We start from the raw sequence: 19,456 nt of genomic DNA, 5'->3' as shown, positions 1-19,456 counted from the left end.
TGCCTTGCAGGAGATATCTGTTGCTAGGGAATTCTTCGTTTGCTTGTTGGTGTAGGGCAGGGCGATATGGCTTTAAAATAATAGTGTGACATTATAAGGCTATATTGGTATACACAATATATATCTTGATATTTTGAAATGTACATCACTAAAATACAAAATTATTGAATGAACTGCTGTTACAATAAAGTTAATCAAGTAGCTACTTTCATAGAATACAATTGAATACACAACTTTTATAATAGCATTTAATAAAATACGGGAAGCTTATTAGTGCATTCGATATATCGCCCACCCTAACTTGGTGCATGTCTACAAACTATATGATTGTCCTGCAATGTTATTTAATTAACTAATAATGTGTTAATCATGTAGTATATTTTGAGAAACAAGCCGAAGGCCCTTTAAAATCAGTCTGAGGGCCACAAAAGCCCCCCCGGCCGACTTTGGATAAGACTAAGCCAGACTCACCACTCTTGCTCTTTTTAAACTATTATATCTTATTTCTCAAGTATGAAGTATAAAAAGATACGAACACTGGCATACAAAGAGCACATTAACCAGACAACAAAACGGAAAGTCGATGAATGGACCCCACTTGAAACAATTTACTTCTTGCTAAGATTTTGTTAATAATGTGTGATATAGCCTAATTAAAGGGATAGTTTGGATTTTTCTCAAAACAGCCCGTTCAGTGAAGTTTAACGTCCTCAGTTCCCCATCTTTGCTTTCGTCAGAGCCACCAGACTCCATTGACAAAACCAGTAATTTTAGCCGGCTAGACATGGCGGCTGCTGCTGCCTCGATCAGTTAGTTTGTGTTATTTTTTGACTTTGGTGACCCCGAATTAACCCTTTAAAATGCCAGAGTCACATAATAACACAAACTAAATAACTACTCAAGGCTGTGGCAGACCAGCAGCCCCTGTGTTCAGCGATGTTAAATCACTGCTGTTTGTTTTTCCCATAAGAGTATGGCTTTTAAGAGCTTAATGTAACTATATAGCTATAGTTCCCCATCAGAAAGCGTCTGACTGTAGAGTGGAGCAATGAAAATATACTTTTTGGTGGAATGTTTTTTAGGTGGCTAAAATACATTTTGCTGCTGCCCTGTCCACAGCAGTACATAGTTTAGCTTCCAATGAGGTACTCTTGTTTGCTTCTAGGGGTGTGCCAGCCACTATCTACTAGATAGTACACTGATTATGGAGAAGTACTTCATACAACCCCATTTCAAAAGATCTGAACTATCCTTTTAAAATGGCAGTCCTGCAATATGTAAATTTAAGTTGAATTGTATTCATGAATTCATCATTGCTCTCCATTCCCTCAAAATAAGGCTGAATTTGAATATAATGGGCCTTTTTCTCAGTAGAATATTTTTTAGAGAAGAAGAAATCATTGTAAGTAAAGGTGTTATCAATAACAATAACCACTTACACAATATCAGAACCCCTTAAACTTTAGCACGAAAATGGATTTCAGCATCCATCATTATTTTCATTATTCACAACTATACTTTTCATACTGTATTATGTCTAACCTGTATGAAAAAGGCCCAAGCTCTGAATTAAAGTAACTTAATTGTATTGAATAAAAAAAAAAAGAAAAAAAGGAAATTTAAGACTATATGGATCTTAACTGAAAGCAAGCAAATCACAGTTTCAAAGTCTTGGAAAACCATGAAAAGAAATAGAATTTCACAACCAGGTTTTCCAAGCCTGGAGAGGTCGTAGAATTAGTAAAAATCATCGAAAGTTTTGAAAAAAAATAATGGAACTCATTGTGTGTTTACTATCACATAAGTTTGTTCCTTTTCTCGCAGCTTTCTGTCTCTTCCTGCTAGCTGAAATTATGTTTGAATAGATTTTGAATCTGATATATATTTTTAAAACACCAGGTAGTTTGGCAAGAAAAACTAAAAGCCTTATTATGGGTCATGGAAAAACCCATGGAAAAGTTTTGAAATTGTATCCATAAAAATGTGTGTGAATCCTGGATTCTTGGAATACAAAGTACATATATATAGAGACACAGGCACATGAAAAAAAGACAGACCCTACTAAAAACAGCATCAACATAATAATGCTAATTTGGCCTTTGCAGAAAATGTACTGGATATTCAGGCTGTTTTGATGCTCTGTGGCAGAAACACTTGCCACCCCATGTGATTGAAACAGCTTTGTGTTTAGAAGCTGTGGATGAATTACATGACATGTTGCTCATCACTGACCAGAGAAAAGCTGAAGCCCTTCCCCCTCCAAAAGGTTACCTTGAGATGTCCCCCTCCTCATCTCTCTCTCTTTCACAGCCTCAGCTTAGTGCACACACACTAGTGTGACATCGATAGACTCAAACACATGCAGAGCTCCCCCATCTTCTAAAAGTCAGATGGTAAAAGGAGAGCAGTGATAGTCTCCTGTGGACAGCATGCTGATACACACCTGCTCCACAGTGTGCACATGTTACATTCACTATGTAGCTCATTTGTAGCACAGAACTGGGTCAGCTAGTGCAACTAGATTAAACTGGGAGAATGTACAGCACACTGCAGATTCAAATGACTCCCAAACTCACTGTGATGATTTGGTCGTCTCGTCCGCTGTTATCAAATGAAATGTTCTCCGTACAGCACTTCAACATGACCTTTGAATGAACCAGGACAACAATGAATTCAATAAAAGCTTTGCAGCACAGTGTGGAGTCAAGAGATTAAGAATAAAAGAGTTACAGAACACAGGGAGGTCATCTACACACACATGCTGCTGGTATGATGTGTTTCAGGAAAGTAAAGTATATTACACAGTAATGTAATCTCATTTTAAATGGTGCTACAGGTTTTGCACTTAGGCTGTATTTCCCACAATATCCTGCTCTTTCAGTCAAACGTGATCCTTTTTAGTTTCTTAAACTTTGTTTCAAGCTGTAATGACATTTTTCACTCTACCATAAGGGGGTCCAGCACATTTCTAGGGCTCTCATCAATGGCAAAAAAGTAACTATTTTGATATTTATAATGTATGTAGTTCTACCAGTGCTTGTTTAATTACTTCAGCTCACTACTTTTCTTAAATGGGTCCATAACTGTCCATCAATTTGAAAGACTGTGCTAGTATAGGTATGTTTTTTTAAAAAAAAAACTACCATGGATCACCAAGTCTGTTAAAGACCATTGACAGTCAGGTAAAAGGATAAGTGTACTTGTAATTACAATATTATTATGCGCAGTGCCTAAAGCAACACTCTCTCATACCCAAACGAAAGAACAGATTAATTTCCATCGATTTCAAGACAACTTATATGACTGGCTACAAAATGATATATTTAATCCTGTGGTCACGTTTTTTAAAAATGTCCAATGTCATGACATGGTAACAGTTCCGCTCTGCTACCTACTTAGGTTAAGGCAACAAAACTACTTGGTAAGAGTTAAGAAAACATCAAATAAGTACTTTTGTCACTTAAACATAACATATGTCATTAACGTAGCACGCTGCACATACCAGCATAACAGGCAAACAGCGGCCTCCTGGGTGATAGTCCTGTGTTTGTTTGACTCATCCATCACTGCCCCCACCCTCCCTAAAGGAACATCTTTGGTATTTGTTCAACGTAACATGGACTTAGCACAAACTGGACTGTTCATTGACTCAAAATGCTGCACTCTCTGAGCAGCAAAGCATGCTCTGGGCTCTCGGTCTGGGAAGACAGCACATCATCTGAGCAGCAGAGCGTAAAGCGGAGTGAATGTGTGATTGACTAAATGGTTCATTAACTCATGTAGAAATAGTTACGTCGAACAAGAGCAGTCTTATTTTATTGTAGATAGTCAGATTGGATTTACGAAAGCACAGTTGCTTGTTAAGCTAGGCCACCACACTTCCCTCTTTCGCTCTTGTGGTTATTACTCAGGCTACTAGGAGGAGCTGCCTTACATTAAACGTAAAAATGGGTTGTAATAAGCTCCTTGCTCACTTGACCTATGTGTGGTTTTTGTCAGGTTTTTTTTTTTTTTTTTTTTTGATGAGAGCAGGCTGGCCTTAAAAGCTTAACATTCTCACCAGATGGACATATGTTCATAAAAATTCATATCTTCAGTAAAATGAAATAAATCTATCTGAAGGTGACATGAATTGAGATGCCGGGTGCAGTAAAATGTAGTGAAGATTATGCCTTGAAATCTAATGCTCTCATTTGCAGTATTTTTCATTTTTATTGGTATTTTGTTTTGAATTTCAATGAGATAATCTGTTGAGTAGAGCATAATGAAAAGACTTACTGCTGCAGAAGTCTTCATTGTTGCACAGTAGTAGCTTATTTATCAGGGAAGTAACTGTTGTGGATGAATCTGATGCTTTCCTTTAGCTGAAGACACTATATAGGAAAAATAGGAGATCTCACATTAATGTAGTTGAGGCTGATTTGATAAGTAGTCGCAGGAGTGCAATATCACACACTCAATTACAAAAATATCCTGGTAGATCTGTCCTGTCCACGTTTGCAGCAGCTGGTGGTCTTGTGAATGCTAATTCTGTTAATGGCTTAAAATCAAGATGGTGCTGATTTATTGATGATAAAGTTCTACTTGTAGCCTCTTTTAGACCTCCTGTTACAGATGAAGGCATTTTTCTGGATTCTGCACATGGGTGCAGTTTTGTAGAGCATCACAGTTTAGCAATCCATCCCACCATACAACAACAACACGAGTCTAATTAATTTAATGGCTGTTTGCACAACTGAGTTGGGCGGCATGATGAATACTGATCAGGACTTTACGTTTAGCTCTCTCTTTGCAAAGGAGGCCACTAATGTCATGTTTGTGGTAATTAATTTCAATTTTAGATGCAGCACAGCATGGGCTGAATTTTCACTGCTACACCAAGAAGGAGGAGGTTTTATTGGCGGGAGGATTTCATTTCAGCCAGTGGTACGATTGAATGTTAATGAGCAGTTGTGGACTGCAAGATTGATCACCACAAGAATAAATGTAATCCTCCCTTTGCACATGATTATATGGATGTACTGTATATATCCATACATCTGATGAGAGAATGATAGAAAAGAGAACATAAACATCTGCCAGCTTACATCAGTTTGAACCCAGAGTGCTTGCGTTCCTCAAAGGACTGCTTTACCCTTAAGGTGATTTTATAGAGACCTGCAAGACTGCCAGTGATCTTGGCTAACAACAACACTGTCTTTAAGAGGCATTGGTGTGCTCTTATTTTGAGCTAGCCCAAAGGTAGTGATATATGGAACTAGGCAACCTTGGTTATCCTTTGGTATCAATATCATATTAATGTAATGCTTGCTGGTAGTGAAGAGGGCCAGAAACGCTCCAAAGTTAGTCCATTTTTTAGCGAGGGAAAAACTGGCTTGGCCATTTTAATTGAGTTGTCAAATATACATTTTGCATCATATCTCTGTAACAAATTTTATCAACCCAAAAATTTATGAGACATAATTGACGATGGGAATGACCATCACATACTTCCATCATGATAATCTAAGCCCTTATGCATACTAAATGTTAAAAATGTGAATTGGCGCCTAACCAAAACACAATATTATGACATATTTATGACAATAAACCTTGACAATCAGTGCTGACCTACATCTCAGATGACGTACACCACTTCTATGTTGCATATTCTGTTGACCTGCTTTAGGTTTAATTTATTTTTAGGTTGTTTATTATTGGATTGACCTTGTTTTAAGGCCTATCTAAACATTCATTTTTCCTCGAACCTAACCCTCTGCAGCCAATTCCAACCAGCAACACAAACACAAAGGAAAGTGTTTCCATGTGCCTGACTTAGATTGTGCAAAATTAGTCTCTTGTTGTTCAGTTTTATCCTCCCCTAATTCTCTTCTACTTGCACTTGTTCCTCTGTGTTGACCTGCCAGGTGAGCAATGGCGCAGAGCAACCCAGAAAACAGCAGCGCTCCGACCTCAACGTTCCCCTGGAGAACAACAATGTACCAGAGGTAAGATGCTCTGTCGCAGTGTTTCCTTCATCAACCTTTAGATCTGAGCGAGGTCCTCCAAACTTCAGGATATTGTTTGTTGTGTGTGTGTGTGTGTGTGTGTGTGTGATGGTCTGAGTAAATGAGTAATTGTGTAATTACAACCTCAGCTCATGTCCTCTGCTTACAGCGTGATAGCATCCTGGTAAATGAGCAGCGTTTCTGCGTGCAGTTTTATGAGAGCCATTTTTCACCGGGGTTGTCTGCAGTGGATGCTTTCTGTACAGGCTCCGCCCACACCTCCCTGTCCCTGGGTGGAATAAACTTTCTGAATGTGTAGTGAGCAGGTTAGAGGATCAAATAGATCCGCTGGGACGAGTGTTTAAATCTCATGAATCACTTCACATTTCATGCCTCTCTCTGCCTATAGCTTCCTCCTCCCTCCCGCACAGCCTCTCTCTTCCTCCTCCCACAGCAATGTCGATGTGTGCAGTGGATGAGTAACACTTAGCGCGCTCTCCACTTTTTCAGTGCCCTTGAGCAAGACATACCCAGTTTCTGCAGCAGTGGAAGTGTCAAGGTGTAAATATGTGCAACTGTGTGAATGTAGGCCAGAGCTAAACATTGTTATTGTGGTAGCTGGGCGACTTTGTAAGCTGCTTTCACATCATGTCATGTCACATTTTAAGCCTCATATCGCTCATATAGCAGGAGAGCATCATGTCTTGCATCATAAGAGGTTCAAGTTGCATGTTTGTTGAAGGTCAAAGACAAATTCCAATCACCATTTTGCAACCGGGGAATCAAAAAAAGCAATTACTTGTCCTTTCTCATACAAAAAGACAAAATATTTTACAAGATGGGATATTTAGACGATTTTCCCCTCTTGTCATTTCTAAGACTGAACTTGATATAAATCAGCAAGCTTCCCTGCACGTCTTCACTCTGCTCAGCAGGTAGTGTGAAAGATAAAAACAGTGGGCGGCTAGACTAGCTCATGAAACAGGCCTGCTCAGTGCTTGGCAGGAGGTTTGACTCACTGGGAACTGTGGTGAAAGATGCACATGCAGTAAGGTGCAGGCCATCCTGGACAGCATCAGTCATCCCCTCCACAACAGTCTTGCAGGCGGAGAACCAACTGCAGCAGACGGCTCATCTCGTTGTGCTGCAGGACTAAAAGGTTTAGCAGATCCTTTGTCCCCACAGCCATCAGGCTCTGCAGCACCTCAGCCAATAGCAGGAGCTCATGACCAGGACTGCTGTTTGCCCCCATCTCTCCCTTCCTCCCTGTCTCTGTCCCTCTCTCTCTCTCTTTCTTTCCATCCGTCCCATTCTTGTGAGTGTGTTATTTCAAGAAGGCCTTAAGAGAATTTCTCCAAATTTTGCGCAAACATCCACCTGGACTCAGTGATTAACTGATAAGATTTTGGTGATCGAAGGTCAAGGTCACTGTGACCTTTTTTGTCTAATTTTTGTGAATGCAATATCTCCTGAACACCCTCAGGGATTTTTTTTCAAATTTGGCACAAACATCTACCTTAACTCACCAATGAACTGACTGGACTTTGATGGTTTCTGGGGCACCTGGTGGCTCAGTGGATAGAGCTGGTGCCCCATGTATAGAGGCTGTGTCCTCACCGCAGAGGCTGCGGGTTCGATTCCGGCCTCGGATCTTTGCTGCATGTCACCCCCTATCTCTCTACCCCTTTCACACTTCTGCTGTCCTATCAATTAAAGGCAAAAATGCCCTAAAAATATCTTAAATTTAAAAAAAAGTTGTGGTTTCTGTGATCTTGTATCCCTTTCATTCTTGTGAAAGCAAGATCCCAAGAACACTTTGGAAATTTCATCATATTTGGCAAAGACGTCCACTTGGACTCAACAATGAACTGATTAGAATTCAGTGCTTAAAAGGTCAAGGTCACTGTACCCTTTTTGGCCATAACTCAAGAATTTGCATGCTAACTAGGACAGATTTTCACACAAACGTCTAACAGGATATATTGATGTAGTACTGACATTATGATCCAAAAGGTCAACTTCACTGTGACATCATAGTGTTATGCAAAAACACCTTTCTGGCCATCACTCAGCAACAGAAAGGGAGACTGGTCAGATACTGAAATGGTAACACAAATCTTTGGTGTCCACCTTGAAACTGTGTGAATTGTATAAGATCGTCTATGCTGCCGAGGGAAATATGTAACTGCTATTTGACAGGCGGTAATTGCAGCTCAATTCACAACCATTTATCTCTCATCTCCTGTTTTTGTCTTCTAGCCAACAAAGAAGGTTGCATCGTTCCCCAGCTTTGTCGATGGTAAGTTAATCTGTCTGCACACCTGTTTGGTGATGAAATCAAAATATTGTAATTGCATGGAAGCATTCCAGCGATTACTTTGCCTTCAGTCTTTCATTTCACAGCCCTGATAAAACTTTTCCAGTGCTCTTTCCCTGCCTCTGGGCAGATGCTCGGCCTAATAATATGTGAGGGGCTTAGCTGGCTGTTTGCTCCTTCAGATCATGACAGCGCATTGTGTCCCTGAGTGGGTGTCTGAGAGTCCACATCTGCATATCACAGACACAGATTAATCTCGGCTCAGCCTCCCACCAGCACTGCACCTCCATTAGCTCACAGCCTGTCCCACCCAGCCTGTTATCACTGTATCACCATCTCCAGAGCAACAGTGTTTGGCTCTATTTTTCCGCACAACACATTGATGGCAGTGATCACAATACTCTTGCCACTGCACACCAGACCCTTTCAGTCTATCCACACTTTGTCCTTCCTCGTGTCTCGTCATTAATCACCCCCCTCTCTGCTTTTCCCCGGCCCAGTCCCAGGACCCTGCGAGCCAGAGGACCTGATTGATGGAATTATCTTTGCTGCTAACTACCTGGGCTCCACTCAGCTGCTGTCTGAGAGGAACCCCTCCAAGAACATACGCATGATGCAGGCTCAGGAGGCTGTCAGCAGGGTCAAGGTACTTGAAAATACACTGACTCACACATGCAAAAACACACACGTTTAGCGTTTGACCTGCAAGATATCCATAACTATACCTCTCCTCAGTCAGGAGGCCACAATTTTTCATTTATGCTGTTTCCTCTGGAGAAGTTGCACAGGTTTGAATGAGGATTTCTGCCCCTGTTGACCTAAAAGACCCCAAAACTAACCTGAGAAGGTAATAGGCAGTTTTAACTTCAGGAACTTTCCACAAGAAACAGTAATGTTTAATGAACTGAAGAACTTTACCTGCATGTACCAGGGTCTAGATTAAGTTCCTGTATATAAGTTTCAGATGTAAAATTAGTCCCGTCTCCAGTGGTGGAACAGTAACTAATTGGGGAGGCTGTAAGGCTAAATTTGCAGCTCCTTTAACCTGAGCACAGCAAAAAAAAAGTAAGCACTGGTCACCATTCACAGTAGTGTTATGTTGAGGGCTGGACATTTGTTCATTAGCATTAGAAATAAAGTTGTTGGCTTTCCCGCAAGTTCAGAAACAGAATAAATGAGCCAAGAGAGCAGGAAGCGGTCGAGAAAGAGGAGTGTAGATGAATGAATTAGGGAGGGAGCGTTCAGAGAACAAAGAAAATGAACAAGAAAAACAAAACTCACTAATTGTTTCATGGCGGTTATGTTTTAAAGTAGAAAAAAAACCCATAAAACACTCTGTTTTTAGCATCCTTTTTAATAATTTAATAAACTAAACTCAAACATCAAAGCAAAACACGATGAATGTGTTGTTTTTTCTTAGTGTGTAGAAACTGCATTTCTAACGGCACCATAGTTTTGTTATTGGTTCAATTTGCCTAATCTTCATTTGAGGTGGACATGCCAACAGGAATGTGCAAAGAGACTTTTAATTTCTGAGTTTTTTCCTTTGTTCTCATAATTACTGCAACTATTTGATATTTTTAGTCACTTTTTTTGTGGTTGTGAGTCTAAAGAGCTGGTTTATAATTTACAGTTGTACGACTTTGAACTTAGGACAGTGTCCACAGAATCAGGTCCAGACATTATCCAGAGTTCCTCTTTCACACATACAGCACACAACAGGTCTGTGTCAAACATACTCTCACCTACTGGAAATACTTTGCCTGGTTTAGGAGAGGGGTGGCGTCAGTGTAGAGCATTTAGAGCATTTAGGAGGCAGGACATCATGCAGATTACACTGCAGGCATGCAGCTGGTTCATAATTTGATCATAAACAACAAAGTCTCTTACCATTACTTAAATTTGTGTGACGATTTTGGCTTCCCGAATCTCGTCATTTCACCAGTTAGACTTTTTTGTCTCTATTCTTGTGTAAATCAGTGGTTCCAAATTTGTTGGTCGTGGTGACTCCTGAGAGACACTCTTTATTTTGAATTTCTGGCTCAGGGCTTTTATTTTGAAGAGCCGTTTTCTGCTTTTTAACTATTTTGTTGCTCTGTTTTGGGTATTTTTTGGCTTATTAACATGCTGTGCCTTTGCAGTGTTTTTTATGTCTCTGATCTTGAAGCAATAATATGCACTTTTTTTTTTTCAACGCAATTTATCTACTGCGTTTTAAATAATTGCACTTTATTCTTGCAATATCTTTGATTTCAGTGTGTTCTAAGCTCCTGTGTTGTTTACATTTTGAGAAATAAAACTGAATATGTGGTAATTTATCTTATGTGTGGACCTGAAACTGAAATGACTAAGCACAAAATCTGGTCCCTGTGACTGAAACGGTTGGGAAACACTTTTGTAAATGACCCTTCTTCTACACCCTTAGATATTTGTTTTGTTCTGGTTTTGCGCGATAGAAACATGCCCACCATGAATTCTCTCGTCAGTTACCTGCCCTATGCACACACAGTTGGACATTACACAGGGTTTGTTTAATGTCTAATCCAATTGATTTCAACATTTGTACATGTGACATGTATATGACAGCATGTTTGAATGAAAGAGGTGATAAACATTGATGTTAAGGAGTCAATACTTTTTGGGGACCAGAAAATACATTTATATTGTGGCGAGTGAGTACCTAAAAAAGGTTCCTTGGTTACTGAAAAAGTTCTCTCTTGCACTCTAACGTATTCTAGGCTCTCAGAGGTGATGTTGAGATGTCTTTGTTCGCACCCTGGGAGACAGCATCCGATCAGAGCTGCTGGTTTGCCGCCCCACTCTAAAAAAGCATTTTATATGACAGCATTTCCCTCCCTTCTTCCCAGGGGTGCCTGCATAATGTTACAGTCGTCTTGTTGTTGTTCAGGCTACATTGGTAACACTCTGCCAAAATATACAGGAGCAGCCCACGGGCTTTACATTGCTGATACTGCATGTTTAATCACATTTTTCATACAGTATCTGAATTCATTTCTGGTATTACTCTACATGTCAGCAGTGGAAGTAGATCCACAAACTCAAGCAAATAAGTGAAGCCTTGCTAGTTCAGCATATTTTTCTATTATTTCATCAAATAGTTACCATGAGGTATTTTTAGTTTTTTGTCTGGTCCAGATTGCTGCTAATATTTACATGGACATCAGTGCTGCTTGCTTCTGGAGCAGAACATTATAGTCATATATTAGGCATGAGTGGTCTTTTAGGGCAACTAAAGAATGTGGCCAGATTGGGCCGCAGGGCTCGTTGTTTTGCACAGCTGGCTGGATAATGGGACTGCTGGCATATGAACCTAATATTTCCCTTGTTGCCACTTGCTCCCTGCTGTTCACTAATGTTGTTGTGAAGACGATATTTCATCACAGGTTGAGAGGAATACTGTGGATGGTACCAGAGCAGCATAGAGAAACTTGACTCCTATTGTTCTTGATTAGCCTGATTGTTGTGTTTATCAGATTTACTCTGGCCAAAGTGCTTGTGGCCGACGTTACAGAAACTCAAAATTATAGACATTTCAGCAGTTCTCACACTTGTTAGTTCTAACTCTCTTAAAGATTGCTTTGTGACATGATGACATTATGCAGCACTGATGTTTTGGTGCACAGTTGCTTCCTTGACACTAGTCTTTGTTATCTCTCTCTCTTTTGTGAACACTAGCTTGCCTGTTTTTCTAAATAATAAATGACCTGTCTGTGTAGAAGTCTACTTTTAGACAGTAAGTGTTGTAATATGTGTGTTTGTCCAGGGGGATACATCTGGAATTAAATGAGTAGAGAAAGAGAGACCGAAACTTGCGGACTGTATGGATCCTGGGTTTGAATATTAGAGCAAGTTTTCGGTCAGATTAAGATTCAAGGTGCATTATTTCAGCAAATGAAAAAGGAAAGAGCAGTCAATTACAATGAACTCTAGTCTTTGCCAAAGATCTGTTTTGTCAACATAGTCAATATTTCAGCCATATTTAGCAGGTTCCCTCGACTGCGTTACGGTAAGTAAATAACAATATAGTTTTGTATCTTATGTAAGGGACCAGCTTATATTATTAAAGCTCTGTCCCTAAAACTTCAATATTCCTACCACACAACCCCACCCCATAATTTTAAATGCCTCAGTGTAGTGTAATTTGTTCCACCTCTATTTAGGACTGAGGGTTCGTGGTCCTTGTGCAGGATCATAGATGAGACTTAATGTGTATCAAATTGTGTCTGAAGCGGGCTAGTAATGGCTGCTGATGCCTGCAAGTTTTTATGTAACTATGCAAAAATATGTTAATGTAAAACCTGTTGGAATATGATGCATCTAGGCTGTGTAGGCCAACCATAATTTTGGTACAGATACCATGTATTAATTCTGTCATTCGAGTAAATACATTAACATGTTTTTCTAATATTTGATTTAAGCAAGAAAGTTAAACTTCTCACATTTTGAATTTTTTCCTTTTTCTTGTAGAAATATAGTCTAAGGCAAAGTTATCAAATTAGTGATTTAGATAAGTAAAATATCTTCAAGAAGAATAGTTTGACAAAACCATAAATCTGACTTAACAGTCGGTGCCAACTGTTGGTCAATATTTGGTCCTGCAGACACTTTTCAATCCATATCAAAACTATGTTGATTTTTCATAGCTAACCATAATAGTTAGACACAATGCCATCAATATAATCATAAATATGTCATAAGTCATAAGTCTTAAGTCTACAGCCTGAAGTCCATTAGGAAGTTTTTGTGATCGGTTACTGTTGACTTCAACAATTAGAATCACATTTTTTGTTGCCAAAGATTAAACCCCAAATCCCTAAAGGGATACTTCATCAAATGATCTTTTGTATGTCACATACTCACCCTGTGCTATGTTGAATTCAGGGCATGCTTCCACAGTGAACCAAGAATCCAAAAACCGGGAAAATTTTTGATGAACTGAAGTCATAGGGGTCTGTGTTTAACAATAGCAAAACTACATCAAAAAATTCATTTACAGACTCACACAACTGGTGCAGTATAATCTAAGTTTCCAGTGGTATACTCAGAACTTCCCAAACATTTGCATTTTTTTCTAAAACCGTGAACACTTCTGCATAACCAGCACAGGTTTGTTACCATTATTGGACGCAGACGCCTATGATTTCAATTTACCTGTTTCTGAAATCTTTGTTCACTGTGGAGGCATGCAAGAAAAATAAAGTTTTCTTCCCAAATTTAATGCACACAGGGTAAGTAATTGACATACAAATGATAATATGGGGGTGAAATATTCTTTAATTACTTTAATCTGTAGGATCAAGACTGAATGAAAAGAAATTCTGGAGCAGAGAAAAGGCGTCAGGAAAAGTGACGGTGCAGGATCTTTAAGTCTTTTGGCTCACTTGGCTGGTTTCAGTCCGTCTTCACCACAGTGAGGATGTCTACTAGCATCATTTCACATCTACCCAATCTGTGTGTGGTTCTCCCTCTCACTTACTCACTCTCTGTCATGCACAGTTGCATTCCCTGTAAAAAGTCTTGTCAGGATGAAACCATGGCAACAGTTAGCTGTCACCTTTTAGTGCTTTCCCCTGCTTGGAACGGGTCCATTGAACAAGAAGCCGTCCATTATCTCCTTGATTTGTCCCTCACGTACAAATGAAAAGCTGCAGAGCAAAAAAGACGTTTAATCTCTGACATTGAAGCCAGCGCAGTCGACCGCACGCGAACCCGACCACACACGCAGTAATGTGCAGCCCTGTTTGTATATTTGCTCCAGATCAACCAGAACAAGCACACATGTAGTATATGCAAGCACAGGAACACACATAGACCATGCAGTGCTGAACTGAGCAAAATAAAAGTATGCCAGGTAAATTGTGGCAAGGTACAGGTTATTTATGCATATCTTTTTGGCATGATGTTCACTCTGTTTGATGTAATATTTATGCAGCTTCATCCCCCACCACTCACTCTTTCCTGCTGTCTATCCCCTCCCTGCTCAGCTCCTCCTCAGTAGATGCTGCTGAAAGCCTCAGATGTCTGTCTTGCGAAAGAGCTGATCATGGAGGAGGAAACTTAACAAAACGAAAACCCAAAAAAAGACTCTTCCCTTTGGGCTGTTTTCTCCGCTCTTTTTTTCTAATACTGTCTTAGCAGTTACAGCTCTGCACAGTAGCTCGGGCAAACATCCAGTCTCGCACACTGAAATGTAATGAGGGTCAAGATAATTTCCTCTGGGCGATGGCAGATGGAGAGAGGGGCAGTCACTCAGCTTGAACCTTATAGAGAAGAGTTGATTTTGAAAGATTATTAAATGCTAAGAGTACTCCAAAAGATTACCAGTGTAAGTTCCGGCCCCCGCCAAGACCAGAATCACTGATGAACTAATCAAACACATTAGTTGTGTAAAACTGCCTCCATGTTGATCTAAGCGGTTTAATTCCAAACACAGTGACTCGACCTTGTCATGTTTTAATTAATTAATTTATTTTTATGCAGCCCAGAGAACAAAACCCAAGCGCGCAGTTTAAATCCTCGCTCTGGGCTTTATCCCCTCCCCTGTCTATGAGCGTTGATTGTTTTCCAGCATGTCTTTCCTGGTAATATTGTTTAGACTGTGATGTGAACATTGAAGGCGGTATGAGCAGTGCCCATACACACAACCTTAATAAAGACTGTTTCTTGTCTTTGCTAGCTGTAGTTATTTTAGAATTAGAGGCCTTACCATCTGTCTTAATTTTGAAAAATGTTCTGACCACAAATTTGACACTTTTATCGTGAAAAGAGCAGTGTGTAGAATTCATAGGATTTATTGGCATCTAACTTGAAGATTGCATATTGCAAGCAGCTCAAATTTCTCTGTGTGCTATGCGTGAACACCTGGTTAGGATTGCTTTAGTGGTCATTGTTCAGTTTTTACAGTGAGCTGAATTATCCGCAGAGGACTCTTCTTTTCCAAAACAAAGAGACTAGGTGACTGAGACAGGTAAAAACACTGAATAAAACCTTTTCTTGTGACAAATCAGTGTTTTTCTGACGTTGCTTGTTGTGGAGGGGCTGCTAAATACAGTTTCTGCTGCTAAAACACAAAATTGCAACTTATCCTTTCCAGAGCCAGTGTTTAGCTACTGTAGAAATATGGCAGACTCTGTGGACGAGAACCTGTTCCCTCGGTAGATATAAATGGCTCATTCTAAGGTAACAAAACCACAACAATTCATATTTGTAAGCGATTATACACTCAAGAAGATATGCTCATCATTATTATATTCCATTTCTGCCAATTTATCCCTCTAAGTCCTACACACTGGAACTTTAAAACTGATGATAATAACTAAACAATATGAAGAAAAAACCCTCTTCTAACAGCTTTATATAGATGCCAAGATTGCAGGAACAGTGTCAGTGTCAGTTCATATCTGCATGCTTTTGATTTGCTGTGTTTAAAAGAGAAAAAGCAATTATTACCCTCTGTAATTGCTGTTTTAAATTTGTATCTGATAACCAACACGGCTGTGTGAACGCTATCTCCACAAACACACACACACACACACACACACACACACACACACACGTATGCAGTCACGCACACTTCCTCTCTCTCTCTCTCTATCTCTTGTTTCTGAGAGCAGCGATAGCACACCTGCTGTTTGGTTTGGGGCTTTACTGTCTTACCTTCTTTTATTTACCTTCTTTATTTCCTCCTCCTCTTCCTCCTGTTTTTTGTGCTCCCGTTTCCGCTGACCTTGTCCCGTCCCAACGCCTGCCTGCCTGCCTGCCAGAGGGTACAGAAGGCTGCCAAAATCAAGAAAAAGGCGGTGTGTAATAATCAGAGCAAAAGGAAGACCCTTCGGCCACTTTCCCTCCACTCTTACCTTTTCTTTTTCATTTCATTTGTGCCTGTCTGTGTCCGTGTACCGTGCCCCATCTGTGTCTTTGTCACTTTTGTTGTGCTCATTAATTTAGTCAAATAAATCTGTGTTAGAATTTTCCAGAACTAAGACCAACATGTTTTGATTTATGTGAACAACTGCGTATTTTGGCAGTGAGAGTCCTTCATGAGCCTAAAGGTGTGTTTTAAGGCACAAGACTGAGAACTGCTGAGAGCCAAATTTAGTAACAGCACGTTTATATGCAACCACTGTGACAAAAGGTAGCAGAAGAGATGTCAGTAGGACACTATCGGAGAATCTCCGGACTGTATTAGCTTTTCTCTTAATAGAGCATTTTAGCACTGTGTATTAACCTGTGCAATACTCCAGGGCTGCACAATAAATCAATGTGTGTGATATTTTTAAAATTTCAATATAGTAAAGTACAATATCCAAATCACAGGAGCTGCAATTTGTTGAAAAAAGTATGTCACAGCACAACATTATAAATGTATTGCTACAGAGATGCGCTGGCCTGCAAAGCATATTGCAGATGTAAGAAAACATGCTTGTTCAGCAATTGATGCAAAAATTACCATTCCCAATACAATTGCAGGTCATATTACAATCACAGTACCTATGCAAATAAATGTGGTAGTTTTTTGCATATTATGCAGAGCTACAATACCTTTTGGAAAAGAGTTCTTAGTGCGCCATAAATATGTGTAATTGTTTAATGAAATCAGAAATTTATGTTCAAGAGTGTAATGACCGTTGAGGTGAAATGCAGTCAAGAACACAAAAATCTTGTACATAGACATAATTTCTGCATTATTTTATCCTTTACCTCCATACCATCAAAATTACAAATAATCATTGCTGTTTTTTCTTTCTTCAGAACAATGCAGACATGATCTCAGTATTTAACATGCTAAGAAAAATGTTACCCAGAAACACCAAAAGAATCAGCTTTAATTAGTGCATGCAGATACTTTTCCCACATTTTGTTCTTACATTGTAGCCCTCAAGAAAGTTAAATTATGTATTTGGGAGATTGTAATTCAGGGTAGGCTTAATTTTTGTGTGTTTAACACAGCGAAAACAGAAAATGACTCTTGCTATAAGTCACACTCTGTTCAACCTATGATACAGCAGAGAAGAGGATTCGCTGTAAATAACATGACTGCAAACATTTTAGGTTTAGTGATATGAAAAACTTAGCAGATCTGAACAGTTCAGCGCTGTTTAAAGAGTGGAATGTCTCACATTTCAGTTCCCATCTTGTTTGGTTTTGTATGTTGTTTTTTAAATTATTTTGTAAAGTTAATGGTTTAGCTGTAATCAGACCTTTTGGTGGTAAACATCAAGTTTAAACTTTCAGCCCAGTTTGACAGAGTTGCTTCTTTCTAGACTTCTCATTCTGCGCTGCATCAATAATACGGGCGGAGGTGCATCATAAAAGAGTCTTTTTCTCATTTATTCTGTAACAATAGCCTTTGTAGACTGTTATGCATTCAATCCACTAGACATTTTAGATTTAAAATCAGGAGTATGGCTGCAGTCATAAATGCTTACCCAATGAAAACAGAACAGGGAAAGAAGTTACATCCATAAATGGAATTATATCTTTTAATCTTTAATCTTTGCTTGTGCACTTGGTAAGGATAAAAATGAAAGCACTAATGAGTGGTACAAGCGATAGTCTCCTTTCATGAAATATTTAATCATAGCTATATGTTTTTATAAGTATTTTTTTCCTTATTGCACAAGGCAGTTTTAATTAAGTGAAATCAAGTATAATTTTATTAGTCTGCAGAGCACCATGATTAGATGCAAATGTGCACAGGCTTGTTCTGTGTTGAAGCTGCATTGCTCTCACTGGCAAAACAGCCAGCTGGTAAGGGTTTAGTGTTAAGCTGTTTCTAGTTTCCGTGCCAGCTTGCCGTCCTCTTGCCAGGACAGTTGATGTAAACTAACACCACTGCCAAAAGCTTTCTTTTTCTGCCTTTTCCACCTCACCTTTAGACTCAAACAACCTGCCCGTCTAACAAGCATTCTCCGAGCTGGATCCTTAACTGTACATGCATGCATTCTGGACATTGAAACTTGTACTTTCCCGACCTTTAACACAGACACTATTCAGGCAGTTGTGAAGAGAACTGTTAGGAGTCAAGTTTGGTACAAAGATCTTGAACAATCAAAGTCGAATTAGACAGTCTGACCATCTTTTCTGTTTTTTTGTTGTTTTTTTTATTTATTTATTTTCTGCTGCAGAGTGCAGACGGAGATGCTCAAACCCTCACTGAGGTCGACCTGTTCATCTCCACCCAGAGGATCAAAGTCCTCAACGCAGACTCACAGGTGAGTAACCAGCATACATAAACCACGTTTCTGTCAAAAGTGTCCTTTATCACCCGTGGCAGTAAGATCCGTTTGCTCGGCCACACACTGAGCGATACAAGGCTGCACACATCAGGGGAGAGATGTCGTGTCATAGCTGTCATAACTGCAGCTTAACTGTTGACAGAAATTGCTTCTTATGAAACCCCACAAATGATTGCTATTTGTTTAATCTCATGATGTCACAATTCTTTGACTGAGGATAAGAATAGACTCTGCAAAGCCAAAAAATGCTGCATGAACATCTGTGCATGGAGGGTGACTTAGAGAGCGTGTACTGTGCAAGCTGTTTGACCGCAGCACTGTATGCCCTCCTCGTTTCTAGTGTCAGAGTGTTTTTCATAGTTTTTTTTTAAAATATTCTTTTGGCTTTTTGCCTTTGTTAGATAGGACAGATTAAACGTGAAAGTGGGAGAGAAGGGGGAGTCATGCGGCAAATGGCCACAGGTTAGAGTTGGCCCTGGACAAAGCCTTCTTACATGGGGTGCCTCCTCTCCCAAGTGAGTTACTGGGGCCCCATTTCTTCTTAGTTTTACAATATTATGAATATGCAAGTCATGATCATGCCACGATTCAATTAGTTATTCGTTAAAAGGCTGTCGGAGTTACAATACGAACTAGGTTTCCTAACTTGTACAGACATACAAAAAAGTTAAATTTCAGACTGAAGTTTGACTTTCTGAAGGTCTTTATGAATAAAAAAATCACATTTATCTGTCAGATTTTCTCTGACAGATTTCCCCTCCACCCTTGCAGAAGCTTTGTCAAAAGTTTTCTTGGCTTTTAGCTTTACGACAAGATGCTGTGAGAAGCAGAAGTGCAAGTCTTCACAGGAGGAGGCGTCTTTGATGGAAGTGGAAATGCTTCTGAGAGCTTTT

General features: G+C 39.6%; 1 protein-coding gene across 1 annotated transcript in view; it reads left to right on the top strand.

Annotated features, from left to right (window-relative positions):
- The window catches only part of apba2b (amyloid beta (A4) precursor protein-binding, family A, member 2b), an 84,334-nt gene that overhangs the window by 49,794 nt on the left and 15,084 nt on the right, over positions 1-19,456 (top strand). The window contains exons 6-10 of the mRNA XM_042504846.1: positions 5,907-5,987; positions 8,247-8,286; positions 8,805-8,950; positions 16,089-16,124; positions 18,453-18,539. Of these exons, the coding sequence (XP_042360780.1) occupies positions 5,907-5,987; positions 8,247-8,286; positions 8,805-8,950; positions 16,089-16,124; positions 18,453-18,539 (390 nt within the window). The remainder of the gene's footprint in view (positions 1-5,906; positions 5,988-8,246; positions 8,287-8,804; positions 8,951-16,088; positions 16,125-18,452; positions 18,540-19,456) is intronic.

Source organism: Plectropomus leopardus, chromosome 1 (genome assembly GCF_008729295.1).
Source record: "Plectropomus leopardus isolate mb chromosome 1, YSFRI_Pleo_2.0, whole genome shotgun sequence".
Taxonomy (NCBI): domain Eukaryota; kingdom Metazoa; phylum Chordata; class Actinopteri; order Perciformes; family Serranidae; genus Plectropomus; species Plectropomus leopardus.
The sequence above is the reverse complement of the archived record's forward strand: the minus strand, read 5'-3'. Positions and strand labels throughout refer to the sequence as shown.